Raw genomic sequence first — 21,640 nt, 5'->3', positions numbered from 1 at the left:
TGGATTGAGTATATCGCGATATGTTAGCGTTGTAAGGTCTGCCCCGGATATTGATCACGATTAGTAGAGGTAGTGCATGGACTTGAGAGCTTTCGCGAGTGGATTCAGTGTATGTATGGTGCATGGGATAGCGGTTATGCCATAAGGAAATGGTGTAGTGTTGGGTGAGCACCGTGGCACTTGTGGTAGTGTCAAGGCAGCCAAGTGGATCTCCTTGGTAAGGAAAAAGGAAAGGAATGTAGCTCCGAGAGGGAGTGTAAGTCACGGAAGTGAAATTAGTAGTGCGAAGTTATGACTGAAGTGTTTCAATCATGGTTATTGCATAGTGTGGGCGGCGGTGATATGGAATCACATCCGGTTTGGATGTCTGCCAAGGTCACGGAAGGAAATTCCGGGGGTGTAAGGTCAAGAGGCTCGTAAGGGATGTAGGGATGGAGTTTTGGATTCCCAGCTTGATTTCGGTAAATGAGTTGTGTATGTAGTGGTAATTCATCATGGGGGATGTTTGGAGGTATTGTCAGTGTATCGGGTTTTCAAAACCTGAGGGTGCTAGAGTCTGTTCAGCATGGGTTAAGAGATTGCGGAGGGGAACTCATGAGAGTTGCTATGAGATTAAGTGAGGTATCATCCTGTCAGCATGGAATGGGTAAAGTTGATTTCAGACCGGGATTCTGGTGGTTCAGGGATTATTTCTAGCTCGCATGAGTCAAATGACTGTTGTGAATTGGAGCGAGCGAAGTATCAGGGAGTGGTACTCGGTGGTTAGATGTGGTTATCAAAGGATGAGGTCGGTGGTCGGCTTGAAGCAGTGGTCAGGACACCGCAAGAGGGAAAGTTGGGTTTTGGGTTCCGATGGCTGTGTTTTGAAGAATCTGGTCTGGTTAATGCCAGCAGGTGCATTGCAAGAGTAGTTCTGAAGTTGTGTTGCCGTAGGCTTCAAGGATGAAGCCTAATTTAAGTGGGGGAGAATTGTAACATCCCGAGTCCAGGAGTGCAAGTTCGGGGTTCAAAGTGTAAATTTGAAAGGCAACTCGGCGAGTCCATGGGTGGACTCGGCGAGTAGGGTCGCGAATCAGGTCGCATGTTAAGTGGCCAACTCGGCGAGTCCAAAGCTGAACTCGGCGAGTAGGCGCTGTGCAAAGAAAACCCTAATTTCAGGGAATGAGCCTTATATAAAGGACATTATACCCTCTCCCCAACCTCCTTACCTTCCCTTGAAGTCCAGAAAACCCTAGAAGCATGATTGTGAAGGATTTGAGTGCATTTGAGCCTTGGAGAAGAAAGTTGGAGGAAGATCTTGGAGAGTTAGGAGGCTTGGAGCAAGGGGCTTTGCTTAGATTCAGATTCCTTGCTGTTGGGGGCTTCTCTTTGAGGTATTATCTCGTTTTTGGGCTGCTATTCATGTAGATTCATCATTTTTGGGTTGTATAGGAAGTTTAGCTTGTGGTATATGGAGTTTGAAGGTTAGATCTGAGGTTGCTACCTCAGATCTGGAATGGAGAAGGTCTAGAGTGCATTAAAGTCTCTGTTATTGAGTGATTGGTGAAGCCATCTTGTCCCAAACCCTAGCCCTAGAGTGTAAAATGCCTAGATCTCTATGGATTCACGTAAAGTTTGCCACTTTACGTGATGGAAGGGTTGTAGAAGGGTAGATCTACGTTTTGGATCAATTGAATGGCCTGAAGGATTTTGTATGGGTTAAGAACAAGTGGTACTCGACGAGTCACAAGGGTGTACTCGGCGAGTTGCTTGAAGGCGGGCAGGAACTCGACGAGTTTGAATAACAACTCGGCGAGTTGGTTGAAGATAGCCTTGGACTCGGCGAGTCTGTTCTTGGACTCGGCAAGTCTGCTCTTGGACTCAGCGAGTCTGATCTTGAGGTCTTAGCCTTTCCTGGTTAAGCTAAGAATCAGTGAGTCAAGGGATGACTCAGTGAGTTGGAAGGGGTTCCTTTTCAGTATTGGGGGACTTGGCGAGTCAGCGGGCTGACTCGGTGAGTAGAGTCAGCCAGAAGGTTGACTTTGACCAAGAGTTGACCAGTTGACTTCTAAGGACATTTTGGTAATTGTTGGCTTTTGTTTTGAGTTCAGTGTTTGTGCTAGCTAGTGGTGGAGATCGTGTCAGTGGTCGGAGCATCTTGATCTTATCTTCCTAGTCAACAATTGCGAGGTGAGTTATCCTCACTATATCAACAGGGCCTATGGCACCAAGGTCGGCCCTTTATCGGATTGTAATCCGGGTATTGTTGTTATGTTGTTGTTTTACTATGTTTGCATCCTGGTAGTTAGGATGGTATTCGTTAGATGACTTGATTAAGGTCGGTATCCTGGTATATAGGGTGATGCTATGCTAGTGACCGGTTAGGTCGATATCCTGCTTAGAGTATGTTGTGTTACGTGATCTGCTAGATCGATTTAACTAAATATGAATTGTTATATGATTGTATGTTTATGTGCACATGGTTGTTTGACTGGGGTTGGGTTGAGGCGGGACCTGCTTTGTGTTGTAGGCCAACATACCCAGGGCGGACCGGTTGTTCTGAAGGCCCAGCGAGCGGTCCATATAGGTTGTAGGCCCCACGAGGGCGGACCAGACGTGCCGAGGCTCGGAAAGTAGACCACGCCGACTGAAGGCCTGGTGCGGGCAGACCAGTCATACTGTAGACTCAAAGAGTGGACCAGGTGGATTGAAGGCCCGGTGCGGGCGGACCAACCGCCCTGCAGACTCGATGTATATGGCTAGACGCGGAGGGTGGAGCAGGTGGACTGTTGGCCGGTGCGGCGGACCAGTCACAAAGTAGACCCGATATGCATGGTTGTTCTGTGATTCGATATGATATAGCATGTTATGTGTGTGGTATATGTGGTTGGTATTTTGGGGGTATCTCACTAATCTTTCAGGCTTACAGTTGTGGTTTAATGTTTTTCAGGTTCTTCAAGAGACCGTGGCAAGGCAAAGGCGTAATCGTACCGCTCCTCGTATTTATGTTTTATGATATGAACCTGGGAATACTCTGATAATAAATGTATTGAAATCTTTTTGTAATAACGTATTTTTGGAAAATAAATGCAAAATAAATGAAAAAATCCAAATTTTTTTATTTTAAATATTATTTTTGGAACTTGAATTAACTAAAAAAAATAAAAAAAATCCGTCTCACGGTCTCACAAAATATAGGTGGTCTCAAATGAACCTAACTGTATGTATATATATATATATATATATATATATATATATATATATATATATATATATATATATATATATATATATATATATATATATATATATATATATATATATATTCGTTAAGTAAAAGAATTCAAACTACCGAGGATTTTACCAAATCCAACACATTGCTATAATATACATCGCTAGTATTTTTTTCGGACTTCTAATTTGGTCACTCTGTTGTTGGTAAATATATATGGTAAAACTGCCAAATGAACAAGGAATGTTTGACGAACACAATCGAATCCAAGTGACTTATAATTGGCCTCTGTAACAGACAACCAAACCCTACTTAGAGTCAACTTTCGGATCATTGAACTCCATATTTTAGTGATGGCCATTGGTCCTATTGTTGAATACTCGTCTACAAGTTCGGACTATTGATATCCACAATGACTAATAGAAAAGAACCGAGTGTTACAGCGGTAAAAGAATGGATTCAACCTCAAAATAAACGCCAAAATGTCATAGGGAAGTGCTTTCCTGTCGATATTACAAAAGACAAATGGACTTCTGAACATCTGCCCTGCTTGTCAATACATCGACTACTTGCATGCAATTTTTGTTGAAATAGAAGTCCTTTTTTGCAAAAGTAAAGTTTTGCTCTCAACTTTTGAAAAATGCATCATTCTTTTGTTACTCAAAAAACTAAAACATCGTTGTTGACAAAGTGTTAAATTCTTGTTTAATCTTTTCAAGCATTTTAATAAAATTATATCTTTAACTTGTTTTTTTAAATAAAGAATTATTGTTTTGCACTATGCATAGAGTGGGTCCTATAAGATTCCAAAGAGGGAGGTTCGCAGATTACACATATAAACGGCCTTGGCGTTTCTTTTATCACACCTCTCAAACTCATACTACCTATCATTCATCATTCTCTCTCTCTCTCTCTCTCTCTCTCTCTCTCTCTCTCTCTCTCTCTCTCTCTCTCTCTCTCTCTCTCTCTCTCTCTCTCTCTTCTTATTCAAATTTTCCTTCGATCAACAAGAAAGAATTAATGCAATGGCAATCGATTGCATGATTAAGACACCATCGTGCATGTCTTCCCTCAAGGAAGAGCTCAAAGAAGACCAACAAAGGTCACTCGTGTTCGATGCATCAGTCCTCCAACACGAAACCAACATACCCCAACAGTTCATATGGCCCGATAATGAGAAACCCAACTCCAAAAAATCTAAGGACCTAGACGTTCCTTTGATAGACTTGGAAGGCTTCCTTTCTGGACGCTCGAGTTCAACCAACGAAGCCTCCCGACTCGTTGGTAACGCTTGCCAAAAACATGGTTTTTTCCTCGTTGTAAATCATGGAGTTGATGCAAACCTAATATCTGATGCTCAAACATACATGGACTTGTTCTTTGAGCTTCCCCTTTCAGAAAAGCAAAGAGCTCAAAGAAAAGCCGGTGAAAGCTGTGGATATGCTAGTAGCTTCACTGGAAGATTCTCCTCTAAACTTCCTTGGAAAGAGACGCTCTCTTTCCGATTCTCAGCTGAGAAGAACTCGCCCGATATAGTTAAAGACTACTTCGAGAACACAATGGGCAAAGAATTTGTTCGACTCGGGTATGTTTCAAATCACACATGTATCTATATAATCTCTCTAATTTGGTATTTATATAACTAAATGATTTGATTGTTGCAGGAAGGTGTATCAAGAATATTGCAATGCCATGAGTAGACTTTCTCTTGGGATCATGGAGTTATTGGGGTTGAGCCTTGGGGTTAACCGATCTCACTTCAAGGAGTTTTTCGAGGAAAATAACTCTATAATGAGACTCAACTACTATCCACGATGCCAAAAACCAGACCTCACCTTAGGAACGGGGCCTCATTGTGACCCGACATCGTTGACAATTCTACACCAAGATAACGTTGGTGGGCTAGAAGTGTTCGTGGACAATGAGTGGCGTTCCATTGCACCAAATTCAAGTGCTTTTGTCGTCAATATCGGTGACACATTCATGGTAATCAACCTGTTGATGATTAGCTTACATATAAATGGTTTTACAGATAGTACAGGGATGGAGCCTAATTGGATTCTTTTTTCCATCTTGTACTGTTTTGTTTGTATTTGGTGTTTTGGCTTTTGTCCAAGTACTTTTTAACTGCATTTTCTTCTTCTTTTTTCGAAGTTGGTTTTAATGTTACTCTGTTTATTTGTTTACAGGCACTTTCAAATGGAAGATACAAAAGTTGCTTACATAGAGCTGTGGTAAACAACAAAACTCCAAGAAAGTCACTTGCTTTCTTTCTATGTCCAAAGAAGGATAAGGTGGTGAGCCCACCAAACGAATTGGTGGATGAAAATAATCCGAGGGTATATCCAGATTTTACATGGGCTACTTTTCTTGAGTTCACTCAGAAGCATTACAGAGCTGACATGAACACCCTTCAAGCTTTTTCAAACTGGGTTGAACAGAAAACGAGCACAACTTGATATCACATCAATGTCAACTAGTGTACTACTCTCTCTTTTTCTTTCCTCTCTTTGACACGCAAACATGAATATAGATGAAGATGGATGATAATTGTCAAGGAGGGTTAAATCAATGCATGAAGATATATGCATGCTTTGATAAGTTTCTCCTTTTTAAATTTCTAGGGTGACAATTGAAGGACGAAAGCAATGTTAAGGACCCAAGCCAAGGTTTTAATCTTCTTTGGGGGCTAAACTAGGAATAAAGAGAAGCATATAAATGAGCCAATTTTGTAATTTTCTTTTGGACTATATGTAGAAAAGCTTATTGAGTCATCACTAGTACCATTATCCTAGTATTTTAGCTGCTACTTGTATATATAAATGCCAAAAAAATATTCACTCATCACTAGTAGCATTACCCTCTTTCTTTATATTCAATCCACGTCTCGTTTATAATGTTTTTTCTTTTGCATTTACATCCAAATCTTTCCTCTAAATAATCATTCTCTTGGGAGCGTAACTTGATTTACCTTTATAATCATCCATGCATATACACTCGCATGGAGAGTATAGTCCTAGTCGTGTTTCCTTTATAAAGTATGCTTAAAAATAAAACAAGAATGAAAAAAAGATTGTTGTGTACGAATCCAAATGATTACACGTGCACAATCAAAAGCTAATTCTAATTGGGTTAATTTTCAATTTGAATAGTGAAACCTTGATATGTGAATCGATGTTTGAAACAGCATAAAGATAAGCATCCACTTCAAATTAAAGTACGTACATACATGCACAATATAGAGAAGCTAATACGGCTTTCAGGCCGTCGTTGCCGGAAAGACCTTGGAACCGATATATATCTCAAAAAACAAGTCAACGTACATTAAACAGACAAAAGATGTATTTTATATACATATAATAATTACACGTGAAACGTATTATTATAATCAAATATCTCTAATAAAACTAAAACCATTGATGAAGACATGTACAATACCTTATCATGAAATGTAAATGGTAAAACATTTCAAGATTTAGTAAAATAATTTTGGGAAGTGGTGAAACATGGGTGAAATATTTAATTTGATAGGCGAATTAGAGTCCTTGGGTACAGGATCGTGGTGGGGTGAGAGGGGGGGACTACATTTTGAGTTCGTCTACTCTGAAACCAACAGCACTACACCATGGTGATCCCACACTTCAAGAATGATCCGATGTCACATCTTTGGAAAATAGCAATGGTGTCGTTGGATCTACTTTGGGATTTTTTTCAATCTTTCTACTTTTTATTTTTTTGTCATGGGTGGCAATATTGGAGGACAAATTAAAGAGCCTAGCTAGGTAGGGTTATTTGGGTAATTTCATGCACGTATCAAGTAAAAAAAAAAAAAAATGGACCCACAAAAATGAGTCATTCAGGAGGGATTAGGAACTAGAGTCCATTGATAGAGCTTTCCTTGTATTGGATTCTTCTACAACAAGAGTTTTGGTTTTTAAGAAAAAACAAAAAATCACCTCTTGTTCTTAAGCATTTTACAACTCATTTTTCTTTTCGAAATTACCATACCACACCATGCTAAATGGGTCTTAATTGGTAGGTTATGGTCCCCTCTCATTTAAGGCAATTTTTGTGTTAATCTCATCATTCTTCTTTTCGTTCGCGATATTATAAAACGCTTTTAATTTGTAATGGTTGAAGATGACATAAGGGTTAATTGAGTATGTTTAATGTTACTATCTTAAATTTATATATGTTGGTATATAGGCACAACCATAGTTGTATTTTTTTTTTTTTTTCCTAAATAGTCATTTCACAAGCTTCCTTACAAAAATGTTATTGGATTTGCGAAATGATTTCTAGCTATAATTACTTTTATTTTATTCTATTTTATTTTTTGCTTTAGTACTTTTGTATATGTAAACTAGCTAGCACACGGTTTCGTTTTATTGTCAACATACGAAATGGTATTTTTAGTTGTTTTCGATTTAGTTATTATCCAGTGTTATTAAATTTTTGTCCATGTATTTTATTTATTTTTGTTTATTTATTGTGGCATAATAAAATAGGTTTTATTTTAGTAAAAGTATTCACTAAATACGTATTTACATTGTAGGACACTTATTAGATGTACGATATGTAACGACCCATATTGTCTAACATCTATACTAAGGGATATATCAGGTTTTATCTACACAATGTGAACTTATACTCTAATTAAAACACTTTACATCACAAGACAAATTATAGGTTTACAATTAATCCTCTCCTAATAAACAAAACCCTAATATGCCACATGTCCCTATTTTACCATTCCATATTGCCACATGGCACACTTCTAAATAATTCTTTTATTTTCCAAAAAATAAATCATAAATCCATAATTATATTAAAAAATTCATTTAATTCCTCTATATAGCTCCACTTTCTTTAGAAACAATATCAACGGCTATTCATTTTTTTAAAATACAAATCGTAATTTTTTTTTATTTATAAATTTCTTTAATTCCTCTGTTTCAAAATCATAAATCGAGAATTATTAATAGTAATCACGAAATTATATAAAAATACTCGAATGAATTCCACTTTTGTGGTAACAAAAGAAAATGTGGTTCAATTTTTTTAAATCCAAATCCTATCGTATTTTGAATTTTAAAACTGTTAAAATAATAACATTTAAAAATTTTCAGGATTTCAATTAATCCCAAAATACAAATCCTATCTTATTTAAAAATTTGAAATTAATAAAGTATTTTGAATTAATTTCATTGTTTTTTTTAGTTATTAGTTTTTTTTTCTCTATACAAAATATTTAATTATATCAAACGTGGTTTCCACGGATTTTAACCTAATATATATATATATATATATATATATATATATATAAAAGAAACAACAAGGAATTACAACTAGATATTTTAGTCTAGGTATTTGTGCTCCTATCTTTTCTTCTTTGGTACCACGTTTGTTACTACCTGAACGTGCGAAACATAAACATATCTATAACATCAGACATTGTATATAATGAGATGGTGCGTGGTGGGTTAATATGCTATCTTTTCTTATCTTTCTTCTTGCTTCTTTTTCCTATATTCTATCATACAACTCTTTCTCTAATAGATTCATTGCTATTCTTTCTATTCTCTCATCTATCTCTTTTATCTTTCTTCTTTAATCATTCTTTCTACTCTTTGTCATATCCTTTATATCTTTCTCAGCCAGCTAATCTGTTTCTCATGCTTTTCTCAGGCTCTCCACTTACTCTAACTTTATCTCTTCTCTTCTCTGTCTCTTCTCTACGCTATCTATTTCGTGTTATTTCTCTACTCTACCTTTTCTATTCTCTATTTTCATCTCTAATGCCTCAACATTTTATTCACATTTAGACCCAGTGGTCCCATCTCATACTCTAATATTCTCTGTCTTCTAAGGGAAATCAATCCCAATATATTACTATGTATTCACATTTGGTCTTACTTCTTACTCTCATTATCCCTCATGGATCCTTAATCTTTATTCTTCTCTACAATCCCCTCATGGATTCCTTACTCTTAATTATTTACGGATTACCTAAAAGTTCTCACAAAGAACTCTCTGATCTTGTTCCTCTCAAGGAACCTTTCTCAATCTTCTCTAATAATACATAATTTGGATTTCCACATGAACCACCTATCTATATACACACACACATGATGGAGATTAGTTCCTACAGTCATGACATACCGATAATATTATTATAAATTATAGTATCCTTTAAGTTTACATGCAAGAGCAAAAATAAAACAGAACTAAAATATATTTATATTAGGGACTTATTTTGCTAATTAATTAATGGTTTAATTAAATAACTAGAAAACAAATGAATTTGGAATATCCCATAAAGATTTGAACTGCCAAGATAATTACAAATATATTTGCTAATTATCTTTACAGTTTCGAATCACCTCCTTATATAAAGAGGGGTCAAAATCTAGTTTTTAGTACATGAGATAATACCATTCCACTCCAAAAATTCAGAACCCAAAGGAAAAACCCTACAATCATTGGAGCTTATTCACCATGCTATGGTCGATCAATTGCCATGTCGTGGTCCTTCACAGATTCGTTTATTTGATTCTTATAACAACTAGTGTTCAAGGAGCTTTAAGATCTATAAAGTTGTTGAGTCTTGGTTGCAATAACAAGAGAGAAACTCTGCGTTAGGTTCTCAATTTCGATGAATTGGCTAGACCAAATAAATCCAAGAAGTACATGAAGGTGTAATTACTTGTTTTATGTCCTTTAAAGTAGTATAGATTTATTTGAGTTAGAAATATAGTTTCTAGTCTCTAGATTAAAAAAAAGTTATCACTTCCGCTGTCTCGATTTGGTCTCGGACTAGGCTTGAAACCAATCAGTGGTATCAGAGCTTTTTGGTTAACTTTAGTCAGCACTTAGAAATTGTATTTGATTGTATGTGTAGGATTTATGTGTTTAATTTGTTTTAAATAGTCTAGAAATTGTTGTGTTAAAATTAAATCTGTGTGTACTTGATAAAATGATTTCTAAGTCGCTCTGCCTCTTCGCCATGTTAAGTTGGTCCTCCAATACATCGTGGTTCTTCTTGGTGCTGAATCTGGATCGCAACTGCCTCTTCGCCACATCGTGATCCCTACCTGGACAAATCATGGTGTGCGAGTGAAAACATAAATTAATTTTTAATAATTGTCTTGTTTTATGTGTCCCACAACGTTGTTTCCCATTCCCCACGTCGTGGAACCTAAGTTCCAAAATTATAAATTTGTTCCTTGTTTTCTATTGCTTAATCCCATTTCGATTTTAAAACACATACAAACTAGCCTATATACTAAAATATAAAATTAAATTTGATTTAATTATAAGATTAATTAAAAGTTAAAAGATTTGGAACTTAATAGTTTTATTGTTTAATTACATATTTTGATTAGTCAATAGAATTAAAAAGTCATAAAATTTAAAGTGCTTCAATTCCAAATGTGTATGTATAGTAAAATCATATTATATGTATCACACTATAATACAAGCATTGCGTCCTCGTGTATTTCTTTAATCTACGTTGTTAGTCTTTGCACGACTAGGTTCACCTACTTTAATGTTATAGGGAGGGTTTAAGGTAGGCCATTGTTTCCTAATGAAGTAGGATTTTAAGTGGCATTTAGTGCTTGCCACCCATACTGCCTTCTTGAATTTTATGTAGAGTTATAAAAAGGGTTTCATAGGATAATTATGAAAAGTGAAAAGTATTAACTTATGCTCACCACCTCACCATTTTCTTGCATTTTAAGTAGAGTTACAAAAAGGGTTTCATAAGAGAATTGTGCAAAGTTAAAAGTATTGAATTAATCATTAATAAAACAAAATTTCGTTTTATAATAATGTGAATCTTATGCTTGCAGTGGAAATTATGCCTCTTGGTATATTCTTTTTGACGTAAGCATGAGTGGTACTTGCTCGTCAAGAGAAGAATATAGTCAAAGAAAGGTACAAAGTGATCGTGATTCCCAAGCATTACTTGAGTCGAATCTCATTGTAACTTTACATGGTAAATTCACCATGAATGCTAAATGAACATCAGAAGTGATTAACATGCTATTGACATAAGTCAATAAATCACATTTTCTAGGAATGTCTTAGAGATTGAGATCGTGAATAGTTTGTCCATCTAAATAACTTCATTGTGTAATATTTGGCTAATCCACTTTACATAGAGATTGGGATCGTGAATAGTTTGTCCATCTAAATAACTTCATTGAGTAATATTTGGCTAATCCATTTTACATAGTGAAGAAAAATATGGATCCTAGCCTTTTGATTAATAATTTGATAATGGGTAATTATACTAAAAGAATCAATAATCAAACTAATTGTGTTTCTATTTTTATTAAATAGATGGCTCCTAGTTCGAATGCACCTCTCCCTTTTCTACCGGCCATGTCAAGAAAGTTCTCACTACTCCAACTCCTCTCGTGATTTAAGTTTACTACTACAAATTATCTTGATTGGATTCGTAACCTAAAGATCACTTTGAGGTATAAAAAAAATGGAAAATGACTTGGATGAGCATCAGGTTGAGGAGCTTCCTGACGTTGCAACTAAAGAAAAGGCAAGTGTCATTATCACTCTATCAATGTCTCGTGTCTGATGTTGGTGACCATGTCTCTAGAATTCCAAAAGTGTTGCGAGAATCTTGGGGCATACGACATGAAAGAATAGCTTAAAGACATGTTTCAAGAGTAAGCTCAAACTGAGAGATTAAAGGTCAAGCAAGCAATTTTAGGTTGCAAACAATAGGAGAATGATTATGTGGGTGCTCAGATGCTAAAATTAAAAGGGCACTTTGATAGACCGAAACGTCTTAGCACCCGATTCACTCAAGTGGTTGATATTGATTTCATTCTTAACTCTTTGATTAGTACATACAAGAAGTTCTCCATAAAGTACTATATAAATGGTTTGGAAAATCATATTATAGAGCTACGTGGGATGCTCAAGACAGTTGAGGAAGGCATTATTCCATCATGGAACACAAGTTCAACCATTCCTATACTTGATATCAGTGTAGCACTTGCTTCCTGGTACGTAAAATTTATCTTAGTAGTTTTTTCATTTTTAGGCTTGGACTCGGCGAGTTGTAGGTCCGACTCGCCGAGTAGGGACGGGGTCCGGACCACACGTTTAAGTCGGCGACTCGGCGAGTCCCCATTGTCTGATGAAACCCTAAATTTCAAGGGTTTGCAGCCTATTTAAACCCTCTTATCCGCCCCTAAGCTCGCCCCTTTCACCCTCAAAGCTCCCCATAACGTTCAACCCTTGTTCCTTGTGAGATTGAAGTGATTTGGTGTGTTTTCTTGAAGATTTTGAGAGAAAAGGAGAGTAGATTAAGAAGAGAAGAAGGAGGCCATACATCTTGGTGTTATTTCAGTGATTTCCTTGAGGTACAACTCAATTTCCCTCTATTTTCATGCTCATTATCCCTTGTAGCTCCATGAAAGCCCTTCTTGGACCTTCTTCCCAAGCTTGTTGTGTCTTAGGGTTCGTAATAAGTTGTTTAGCCTCTAGATTTAGGCATGATTAACCTCCAGGAGCTTGGATCTATTGCCTTTATGGAGCCATAGTGCATGAAAGCCCTAGATCTACTCTTTTGGTGCATTTTGAGCCCTAAAACCCTCATGGGTGTTTATTTACATGTAAAGTTTCCAACTTTATGTGTAAACCAGGCCTTAGGAACCCAGATCTATGAATAGCATGGGTTAGATTCAATCAGAATCACATGTATAGTAATTGCATGCGGCAGACTCGGTGAGTCGAGTCACGAGTCCCCATGTTTTCCCCCTTTGCATGTTTGCGGGTTTGAGTAGTGAGTCATAGGGTGTGACGGTGGGCCCACGGCCACAATGACGACCCACCAGTAAGAGTTGGATGATAGATGATGGTCTCCGTGATATTCATCTAGGGTTGCTACTACCTGTGTTATGTTTATGTGCTAGTATGATATGATGCTATGTGATATGTGTTATGTGGTAATAGTAGGGGGTGAAATAGTCCCCAGTATTCGGTCGCAAGGACCGAAGGGTAGGTCGGGCACCCAGATATGCCCGACAGTATTCGGTCGCAAGGACCGAAGGGTAGGTCGGGCACCTAGATATGCCCGGAAGTATTCGGTCACAAGGACCGAAGGGTAGGTCGGGCACCCAGATATACCCGGCGGTATTCGGTCGCAAGGACCGAAGGGTAGGTCGGGCACCCAGATATGCCCGACAATATCCGGTCACAAGGACCGAAGGGGTAGGTTGGGCACCCAGATATGCCTGGCAGTATATGTATGTTATGTGATTTTATGGTATGCGGTACAGTGGGGGAACTCACTAAGCTTTGTGCTTATAGATTTCAGTTTTGGTTTCAGGTACCTCTTCTTCGAAGGGGAAAGAGCTGGCGCGGTAGCGGCCCATCACACACACATGCCTTGTATTCCGTACTATGATATTTCTTGGGGATTGTCCTCTGACGTTGTTATGTTTTTATAAACTAAATTCCAGACACGCACACTTTTATAAATGATATGATTAGTGTATGTTTTACTACTAATGTTTTGCTAAATATATGTTTTCAAAAATGAAATTTTTGGCTCGTATTTTAGGGACGTTACAAGTTGGTATCAGAGCCTTGGTTTGAGGGATTTGGACACACCTTCGGGGGTGATTGAACTCAAATTGAGGGATTAAAAGAATTTGGAAAAAGAAAATGTTTTCTAAAAGGCTAAATAAAGGGTTTTAAGAAAGAACAAAGTGTGTGATGTGCGTGACCGGCCAAGCTCAAGTAAGTATTCTCCAAAGTACCCATACACGCTTATATTATGCTCATCAGTTTCAGTAGAACATCATGCTAGAATAGGACTAAGGATCTAGGAGTTATGCCTTATGTGCCTGCTTTATGTGCTTTAGTGTATGAAAAGTTGCATGCTAGAATTGAGTAGACAGTAGTAGGATAGCGTGTTTAGGTTATGCCTGATAGTACGAGTTATCATGGTATGCTAGTTCAGTTTTCTCTACGAGGATGGAGTTGCTTAAGATTGTTTCCTTTTTGTCCAAATGTTGTTTGCTTTGTGCTATGTGGGTTTTGAGTGATGGGAGTTAGCTATTAGGTGAATACGTTAAGGTCACATGTGATCAGGGTTGAATAATCTCAGAGTGTTGGATTTGACCCTATTACGTAGCTCTTGTTTAAGTCATAACCATGGTAGGGATGAGTCCCTTACTCGAAGGATTATCCGAGCGTCGTCGCATGTGATTGTATTCAGGTAATAGCTAATTGGCCTCACAAAGAGACCTTCAGCAGCTGAGGACTGGGTTGGGTGGAGTCAGAGGTTTCCTAGGGAAAGCCTAGGATAAGAATAGTAGTGATCAGTGGTAGTGAAAGGGACCTAGTGGAGTCAAGGCAGTCCTTGGAGAAGGTACAGATAGATGTGGAAGGTAGTATGGGCCCGTACCACTGAAAGTAGAGGATCCGTACCCGAACCGAGGAAGGCCAAGATAAGACCAGGAAACTTGTAGTAGGTGTGATCCCTCCAGCGGTGTCAGTATCGCTAACAGTTGTTATTTCTTTTGCATTTCAAAATGGTGGTACTACGCTCGAGGCCAGTAGTTGGCAGTACAGGAGAGGGATCGGGTTCGGGATCAGGTTCCGAGCCAGTAGATGAGGGGCTACGTGATTTTAGTCAGACTTTGCGACCAGGTTCAGGGCAAAGTTTGCACCGGCTGTCGAGCTTCAACAGCTGGCTAGGGAGTTCCTAGATATGAGACAGACGACAGAGACTGTGGCGGAGATCACCGCCAAGTTCCGGGAGAGGGCATTGCTGGTGCCCCAGTACGCAGGTGACGAGGATATGAGGAGGACCCGCTATCATGACATGTTATGAGCTGATATTCGGGAGCATGTCAGTTTTTCAGCTTGCCCTACCCTGGACTCTATGATTGCCAGGTCAAGGGAGAGGGAGATAAATCTGCAACACATCCGGAAGAGGAAGGCGGAAGAGGGGCATGTTATAGGGGCTTCGGGAAAGAAGCCCAAGGGATTGGGTGCGGGGCCGAAAGGCCAACAGGGACGGGACCGCTGTAAGAAATGCGGTAGGGCGCATGAGGGAGCGTGCAAGATAGGATCGTTAGGCTGCTACAAGTGCGACAAGTCAGGGCACTTCAGCCGGGATTGTACCACCCCTGCACCTGTGATGCAGGCGGCTGAGTTTCTGTGTTTCCATTGCAACGAGAAGGGCCACAAGAAGGCCAATTGCCCCCAGTTGACAGCATCAGCACCGGTTAAGGCGCCAGGTCCACCTACCCTGCGGATTACAGATGGCCGACAGGGCAAGGCAAAGGCTCCAGTGGTGAGGAGCCGGGCATTTCAACTGATTGCAGAGGAGGAACGTGCCACACCGGATGTGGTGACAGGTATGATTCTTTCCCTCTATCTTTATTTTTATGATGTTATGTTATTGATATGTGCCCCATGTTCATGCGTTAGGATCGCTCCATGTGAACAGTATCCCAGTTCAGGTGTTGTTTGACTCGGGTGCCACCCGGTCATTTGTTTCCCTTGCGCTTAGCAAGAAATTTACTGAGTCTTCGGGCATGTTGGATTGCCCTTTAGAGGTAGATATTCCCGATGATCGATCGGTACGAGCAACAACAGTGTACAGGGATTGTGTTCTGAGGTCATTCGTGGAGCGCTATTTGGTGGATTTGGTTCCCATCTCGTTGCGGTGGAATAAGGTGATTATAGGCATGGATTGGTTGAGCCCTAATGGGGAGGTGATAAATTACGCACAATAGCTAGTGTGGATCAGGACCCCGAGTGGGGGAGAGTTGGTGATCCACGGCGAGAGGCCGCAGCATGGACCTGCAGTATGTTCGGCAATGAGGGCTAGGCGCTACCTTCAGCAGGGTTGCGCGGGATATGTCGCGTATGTTCTGGATACCCGGGAGACGGGTAAAGCGACGATGAGCGAGGTTCCAGTGGTGCGAGACTACGTTGATGTTTTTCCGGAGGAGCTTCTTGGAATACCTCTGGAGCGTCAGGTAGAGTTCAGGATCGACCTAGTTCCTGGTGCGGCTCCGATAGCCAAGGCACCCTATCAGTTGGCTCCTCCCGATATGCAGGAGTTGTCTACGCAGCTGCAGGAGCTACTAGACAAGGGATTTATTCGACCGAGCAGTTTACCCTGGGGAGCCCCGATCCTGTTTGTGAAAAAGAAGGACGGGTCGCATCAGATGTGTATAGATTACCGGGAACTGAATAAGGTAACGGTGAAGAACCGTTACCCACTCCCGAGGATTGATGACCTCTTTGACCAGTTACAGGGAGCATCTTGGTTCTCCAAGATCGATTTGCGTTCAGGTTATCATCAGATGAGGGTTAGAGAGGAGGATGTATAGAAGACTGCGTTTCGGACGCGCTATCGCCATTATGAGTTCGTGGTGATGCTGTTTGGGCTCACCAATGCTCCTGCCTCGTTCATGGACCTCATGAACCGTGTGTGTAGACCGATGTTGGATTGGTCAGTGATAGTTTTCATTGATGACATCTTGGTTTATTCCAATACGCAGGAGGAGCACGAGGAGCATCTAAGAGAGGTTTTGGAAACCTTGAGGAAGGAGAGCTTGTACGCCAAGTTCTCCAAATGTGTGTTTTGGTTGCGAGGTGCAGTTTCTTGGGCACCTCATCAACCAAAATGGGATTTCAGTAGACCCGGCCAAGGTGGAGGCCGTGATGAGATGGGAGATTTCGAAGTCTCCATCCGAGATTCGGAGTTTCCTAGGATTAGCAGGATATGATCGGAGATTCATTCTGGATTTCTCCAAGATAGCCGTACCTCTAGCACGGTTGACTAGGAAAACTGTGGTCTTTCGATGGGGGCCTGAGTAGCAGGCAACGTTCGAGATTCTGAGGCAGAGATTATGTGAGGCGCCGATCTTAGCCGTACTCGAGGGCGTAGAGGATTTTGTGGTGTACTGTGATGCGTCTATCTCGGGCTTAGGCACAATATTGATGCAGAGGGGGCATGTCATTGCTTATGCCTCGAGGCAGCTGAAGCCTCACGAGGCGAACTACCCGACACATGTTATAGAATTGGGGTGGTGGTCTTCGCCCTCAAGATATGGTGGCATTAACTCTACAAGGTTCGACGTACCATTTTCATAGACCACAAGAGTTTGAGGTACCTCATGGATCAACCGAATCTGAACATGAGGCAGTGCCGGTGGTTGGATGTGGTGAAGGCTTATGATTGCGAGATCCTTGATCACCCGGGGAAGGCAAATGTGGTGGCTGATACGCTTAGCCACAAGGCGGAACCGATCAAGGATATTTGCATGAGGATGACTGTAGTGACTCCCCTATTAGAACAGATTCGGGAAGCTCAGCAGGAGGCTATGAAGGAGGAACATCGGAAGAGTGAGCGTATAGTGGGTCAAGTCACCTCTTTCAATTATAATAGCCGAGGGTTATTGACACTACACCGTAGGGTGTGGTTGCCGTATCACGGAGGCGTGCGATAGATTTTGATGGAGGAGGCGCACAAATCCTGATTCACTATTCATCCAGGGGCGACGAAGATGTATCGGGATCTTCACCTAGACTATTGGTGGCCCTGCATGAAGCGGGATGTGGCATGGTACGTCGAGCGGTGTTTGACCTATAGGAAGGTCAAGGCCGAGCATTAGAGACCGCACGGAAAGATGCAACCTTTGGATATCCCATTGTGGAAATGGGAGGATATTACGATAGATTTTATCACAAACCTCCCCAGGACGACGCGAGGAGTAGATTCGATTTGGGTCATTGTGGATCGATTGACCAAGAGCGCCCATTTTATTCCGATTTAGGAGAGTATCTCGGCCGAAAAGTTGGCCGATATCTATATTAGGTAGATAGTGGCACGACACGGGGTGCCAGGGTCAGTGATATCAGATCGAGATGTGCGGTTCACTTTCAGGTTTTGGAAGAGGTTTCATGATGAGTTGGGCACTCGTCTGCATTTTAGCACCGCCTTTCACCCGCAGACGGATGGTCAGAGCGAGCAGACCATCTAGACTTTGGAAGATATGTTGCGGGCATGCGTGTTAGACTTCAATGGTAGCTAGGATACCTATCTTCCCTTGGCCAAGTTCTCGTACAACAACAGCTACCACGTGAGTATTGACCATCCCCCATTCGAGATGTTGTACGGACGGAGGTGTAGGACCCCGATATCTAGGGGTGAAGTTGGTGAAATGGTCATGGGAAGCACCGAGGTGGTGCTCAAGATGACCGAGAGGATCCAACAGGTTCGGAGTAGGCTTCAGACTGTGTAGAGTTGGCAGAAAAGTTACGCCGACATGCATCGATCAGACCCGGAGTTCTAGGTCGGGGATATGGTTCTCCTGAAGGTGTCGCCTTGGAAAGGCGTCATTCGATTCAGGAAGTGGGGAAAGTTGGGCCCGAGATACATTGGTCCATTCAGGGTTGTAGCTCGGATGGGCAACGTGGCATATAGGCTGGATCTGGCAGCCAAGCTCAGTCAGATCCACAGCACCTTCGATGTCTCCCAGCTGCGGAAGTGCCTCGTGAATGATTCAGCGGTGGTGCTGTTGGAGGATATACAGGTTGATGACAGCCTGAATCACATTGAGCGCCCAGTTACAGTCCTCGATCGGAAGTCGAGGGATCTAAAGAACAAGAGGGTGGAACTAGTGAAAGTGCAATGGCAGCACCGCAAAGGCTCGGAATGGACTTGGGAGCCGGTGGAAGAAATGATGGAGCATTACCCCGAGCTGTTTCAGGATCGAGTGGCAGACTTCGAGGATGAAGTCTAAAATAAGTGAGGGAGATTTGTAGCACCTGGTTCCTGGTACGTAAAATTTATCTTAGTATTTTTGTCATTTTTAGCCTTGGACTCGGTGAGTCGTAGGTCCGACTCGCCGAGTAGGGACGGGGTCCGGAACACATTTAAGTTGGCGACTCAGAGAGTCCATATTCTAGACTCGGTGAGTCCCCGCTGTCTGATGAAACACTAAATTTCAAGGGTTTTCACCCTATTTAAACCCTCTTATCCGCCCCTAAGCTCGCCCCCTTCACCCTCAGAGCTCCCCATAACTTCCAACCCTTGTTCCTTGTGAGATTGAAGTGCTTTGGTGTGTTTTCTCGAAGATTTTGAGAGAAAAGGAGAGTAGATCAAGAAGAGAAGAAGGAGGTCATACATCTTGGTGTTATTTCAGTGATTTCCTTGAGGTATAACTCAGTTTCCCTCTGTTTTCATGCTTATTATCCCTTGTAGCTCCATGAAAGCCCTTCTTTGACCTTCTTCCCAAGCTTGTTGTGTCTTAGGGTTCGTAATAAGTTATTTAGCCTCTAGATCTAGGCATGATTGAGCTCTAGGAGCTTGGATCTATTGCCTTTATGGAGCCATAGTGCATGAAAGCCCTAGATCTACTCTTTTGGTGCATTTTGAGCACTAAAATCCTCCTGGGTGTTTATTTACATGTAAAGTTGGAAACTTTACGTGTAAACCAGGCCCTAGGAACCCAGATCTATGAATGGCATGGGTTAGATTCAAGCAAAATCGCGTGTATAGTAATTGCATGCGGCAGACTGGGCTAGTCGTTCATCTGACTCGGCGAGTCGAGTCACGAGTCCCCGAGTTTTCCCCCTTTGCGTGTTTGAGTAGTGAGTCATAGGGTGTGACTCAATAGGTTGGAAGCCAGACTCACTCATGTAGTAACTCGACAATTCAATGCCATGACTCGACGAGTTCAAGGCGATCTCCTTGCCTCAAGAACGGACTCGGAGAGTTGTTCATACAACTCAGTGAGTCTCAGCATAGAGTGTTCTTTAGATGAAGATGAACTCAACGAGTTGTTCATACAAATTGGCAAGTAGAATGAAGAACGTTTGGTCATAAGCTTAGAAGGAAAACTCGACGAGTAGAGATGGGTTAGTGGCCAGACAAAAGGATAGGGACTCGGCGAGTTGACAAGCCAACTCGGCGAGTCGGGTGTACTGGTAGTTGACTTTGACTTACGGTTTGGTTAAGGATAAATGGTCAGTTTACCCTGAGGTCGGTTAGCAGTATTTGACTAAGTGTTTGGTGGGAATTGCAGCTGGAGGATTTCCGGAGCAGCAACAGCAAACAGATAGTTCCCACACAGAGCAGCAGCTACGAGGTGAGTTGCCTTCTAGTAGCGGTGGGTCTGCGGCCACAATGTCGGCCCACCAGTAGGAGTTGCATGATAGATGATGGTCTCTGTGATATTCATCTAGGGTTGCTACTACCTGTGTTATGTTTATGTGCTAGTATGATATGATGCTATGTGATATGTGTTATGTGGTAGTAGTAGGGGGTGAAATAGTCCCAAGTATTCGGTCGCAAGGACCGAAGGGTAGGTCGGGCACCGAGATATGCCCGACAGTATTCGGTCGCAAGGACCGAAGGGTAGGTCGGGCACCCAGATATGCCTGGCAGTATTCGGTCACAAGGACCAAAGGGTAGGTCGAGCACCCAGATATGCCCGACAGTATCCAGTCGCAAGGACCGAAGGGGTAGGTCGGGCACCCAGATATGCCCAGAAGTATATGTATGTTATGTGATTTTATGGTATGCGGTATAGTGGGGGAACTCACTAAGCTTCGTGCTTACAGTTTTCAGTTTTGGTTTCAGGTACCTCTTATTCAAAGGGGAAAGAGCTGGCGCGGGAGCGACCCATCACACACACGCCTTGTATTCCGCACTATGAGATTTCCTGGGGATTGTCCTCTGATGTTGTTATGTTTTTATAAACTGAATTCCAGACACGCACACTTTTATGAATGATATGATCAGTGTATGTTTTACTACAAATGTTTTGCTAAATATATGTTTTCAAAAATGAAATTTTTGGCTAGTATTTTTGGGACGTTACAATCAGGGAAGGTGGTGTCATTACAAAATAGTCCTTTCATCCCAATGCCAAGGTACAAGGGAAAAGGAAAGTTGGTGCTCCCAATTCCAATCCTAGGAAGGATGTTTTTGACTTACCACCTCTAACCCCCGGCTAAAAATAAAGTACATTGGATTTTTTTTAAACGTGTGTACTTCCTACAAACAAAGATACAATTCATTATCATTTACATAAAAAGATAGTTATACAAGATCAGGTTCGAGCCGGGTTCATAGTTTTTGTACGAAACAATAAAAGTTTAGTCATCAAAAGAAACACACTGTGGCCAATATTGTCATATCCAAAAAATTTACGCCAAATTTAATCTTTTTCAATCATAATAAAACCAAATAGTATTTGCTTACAAAATGCTTTCAAATCATTATTCATTAGAGTGTCCTAATAACTAGATCAAAAGGATGAGGAGCAGTACGGTCATACCTTCGCCTTTCCATGATCTCCTGAAGTACCTGAAACAATAAACTGAAAACTGTAAGCCCGAGGTCTTAGTGAGCTACCCCAAAAT

General features: G+C 41.0%; 1 protein-coding gene across 2 annotated transcripts; it reads left to right on the top strand.

Moving 5' to 3' along the window:
- Nucleotides 1-4,163: 4,163 nt before the first annotated feature.
- On the top strand, nucleotides 4,164-6,055 carry LOC145015282 (gibberellin 20 oxidase 1-like). 2 transcript variants are annotated; one of them, XM_078973740.1, is made up of 4 exons: nucleotides 4,164-4,796; nucleotides 4,876-5,197; nucleotides 5,401-5,692; nucleotides 5,836-6,055. In XM_078973740.1, exons 1-3 carry the CDS (start codon nucleotides 4,237-4,239, stop codon nucleotides 5,668-5,670), a joined length of 1,152 nt encoding a protein of 383 aa, XP_078829866.1. In that variant the 5' UTR covers nucleotides 4,164-4,236; the 3' UTR covers nucleotides 5,671-5,692; nucleotides 5,836-6,055. The 2 variants fall into 2 exon arrangements, with proteins under 2 accessions (XP_078829866.1, XP_078829865.1); XM_078973739.1 differs by having other exon boundaries at nucleotides 4,165-4,796; nucleotides 5,401-6,055.
- The last annotated feature ends 15,585 nt before the right edge of the window (nucleotides 6,056-21,640 follow it).

This window comes from Lactuca saligna, chromosome 9 (genome assembly GCF_052625555.1).
Source record: "Lactuca saligna cultivar CGN05327 chromosome 9, ASM5262555v1, whole genome shotgun sequence".
In the NCBI taxonomy this organism is placed as follows: domain Eukaryota; kingdom Viridiplantae; phylum Streptophyta; class Magnoliopsida; order Asterales; family Asteraceae; genus Lactuca; species Lactuca saligna.
This window is presented reverse-complemented; position numbering and strand designations above follow the sequence as displayed.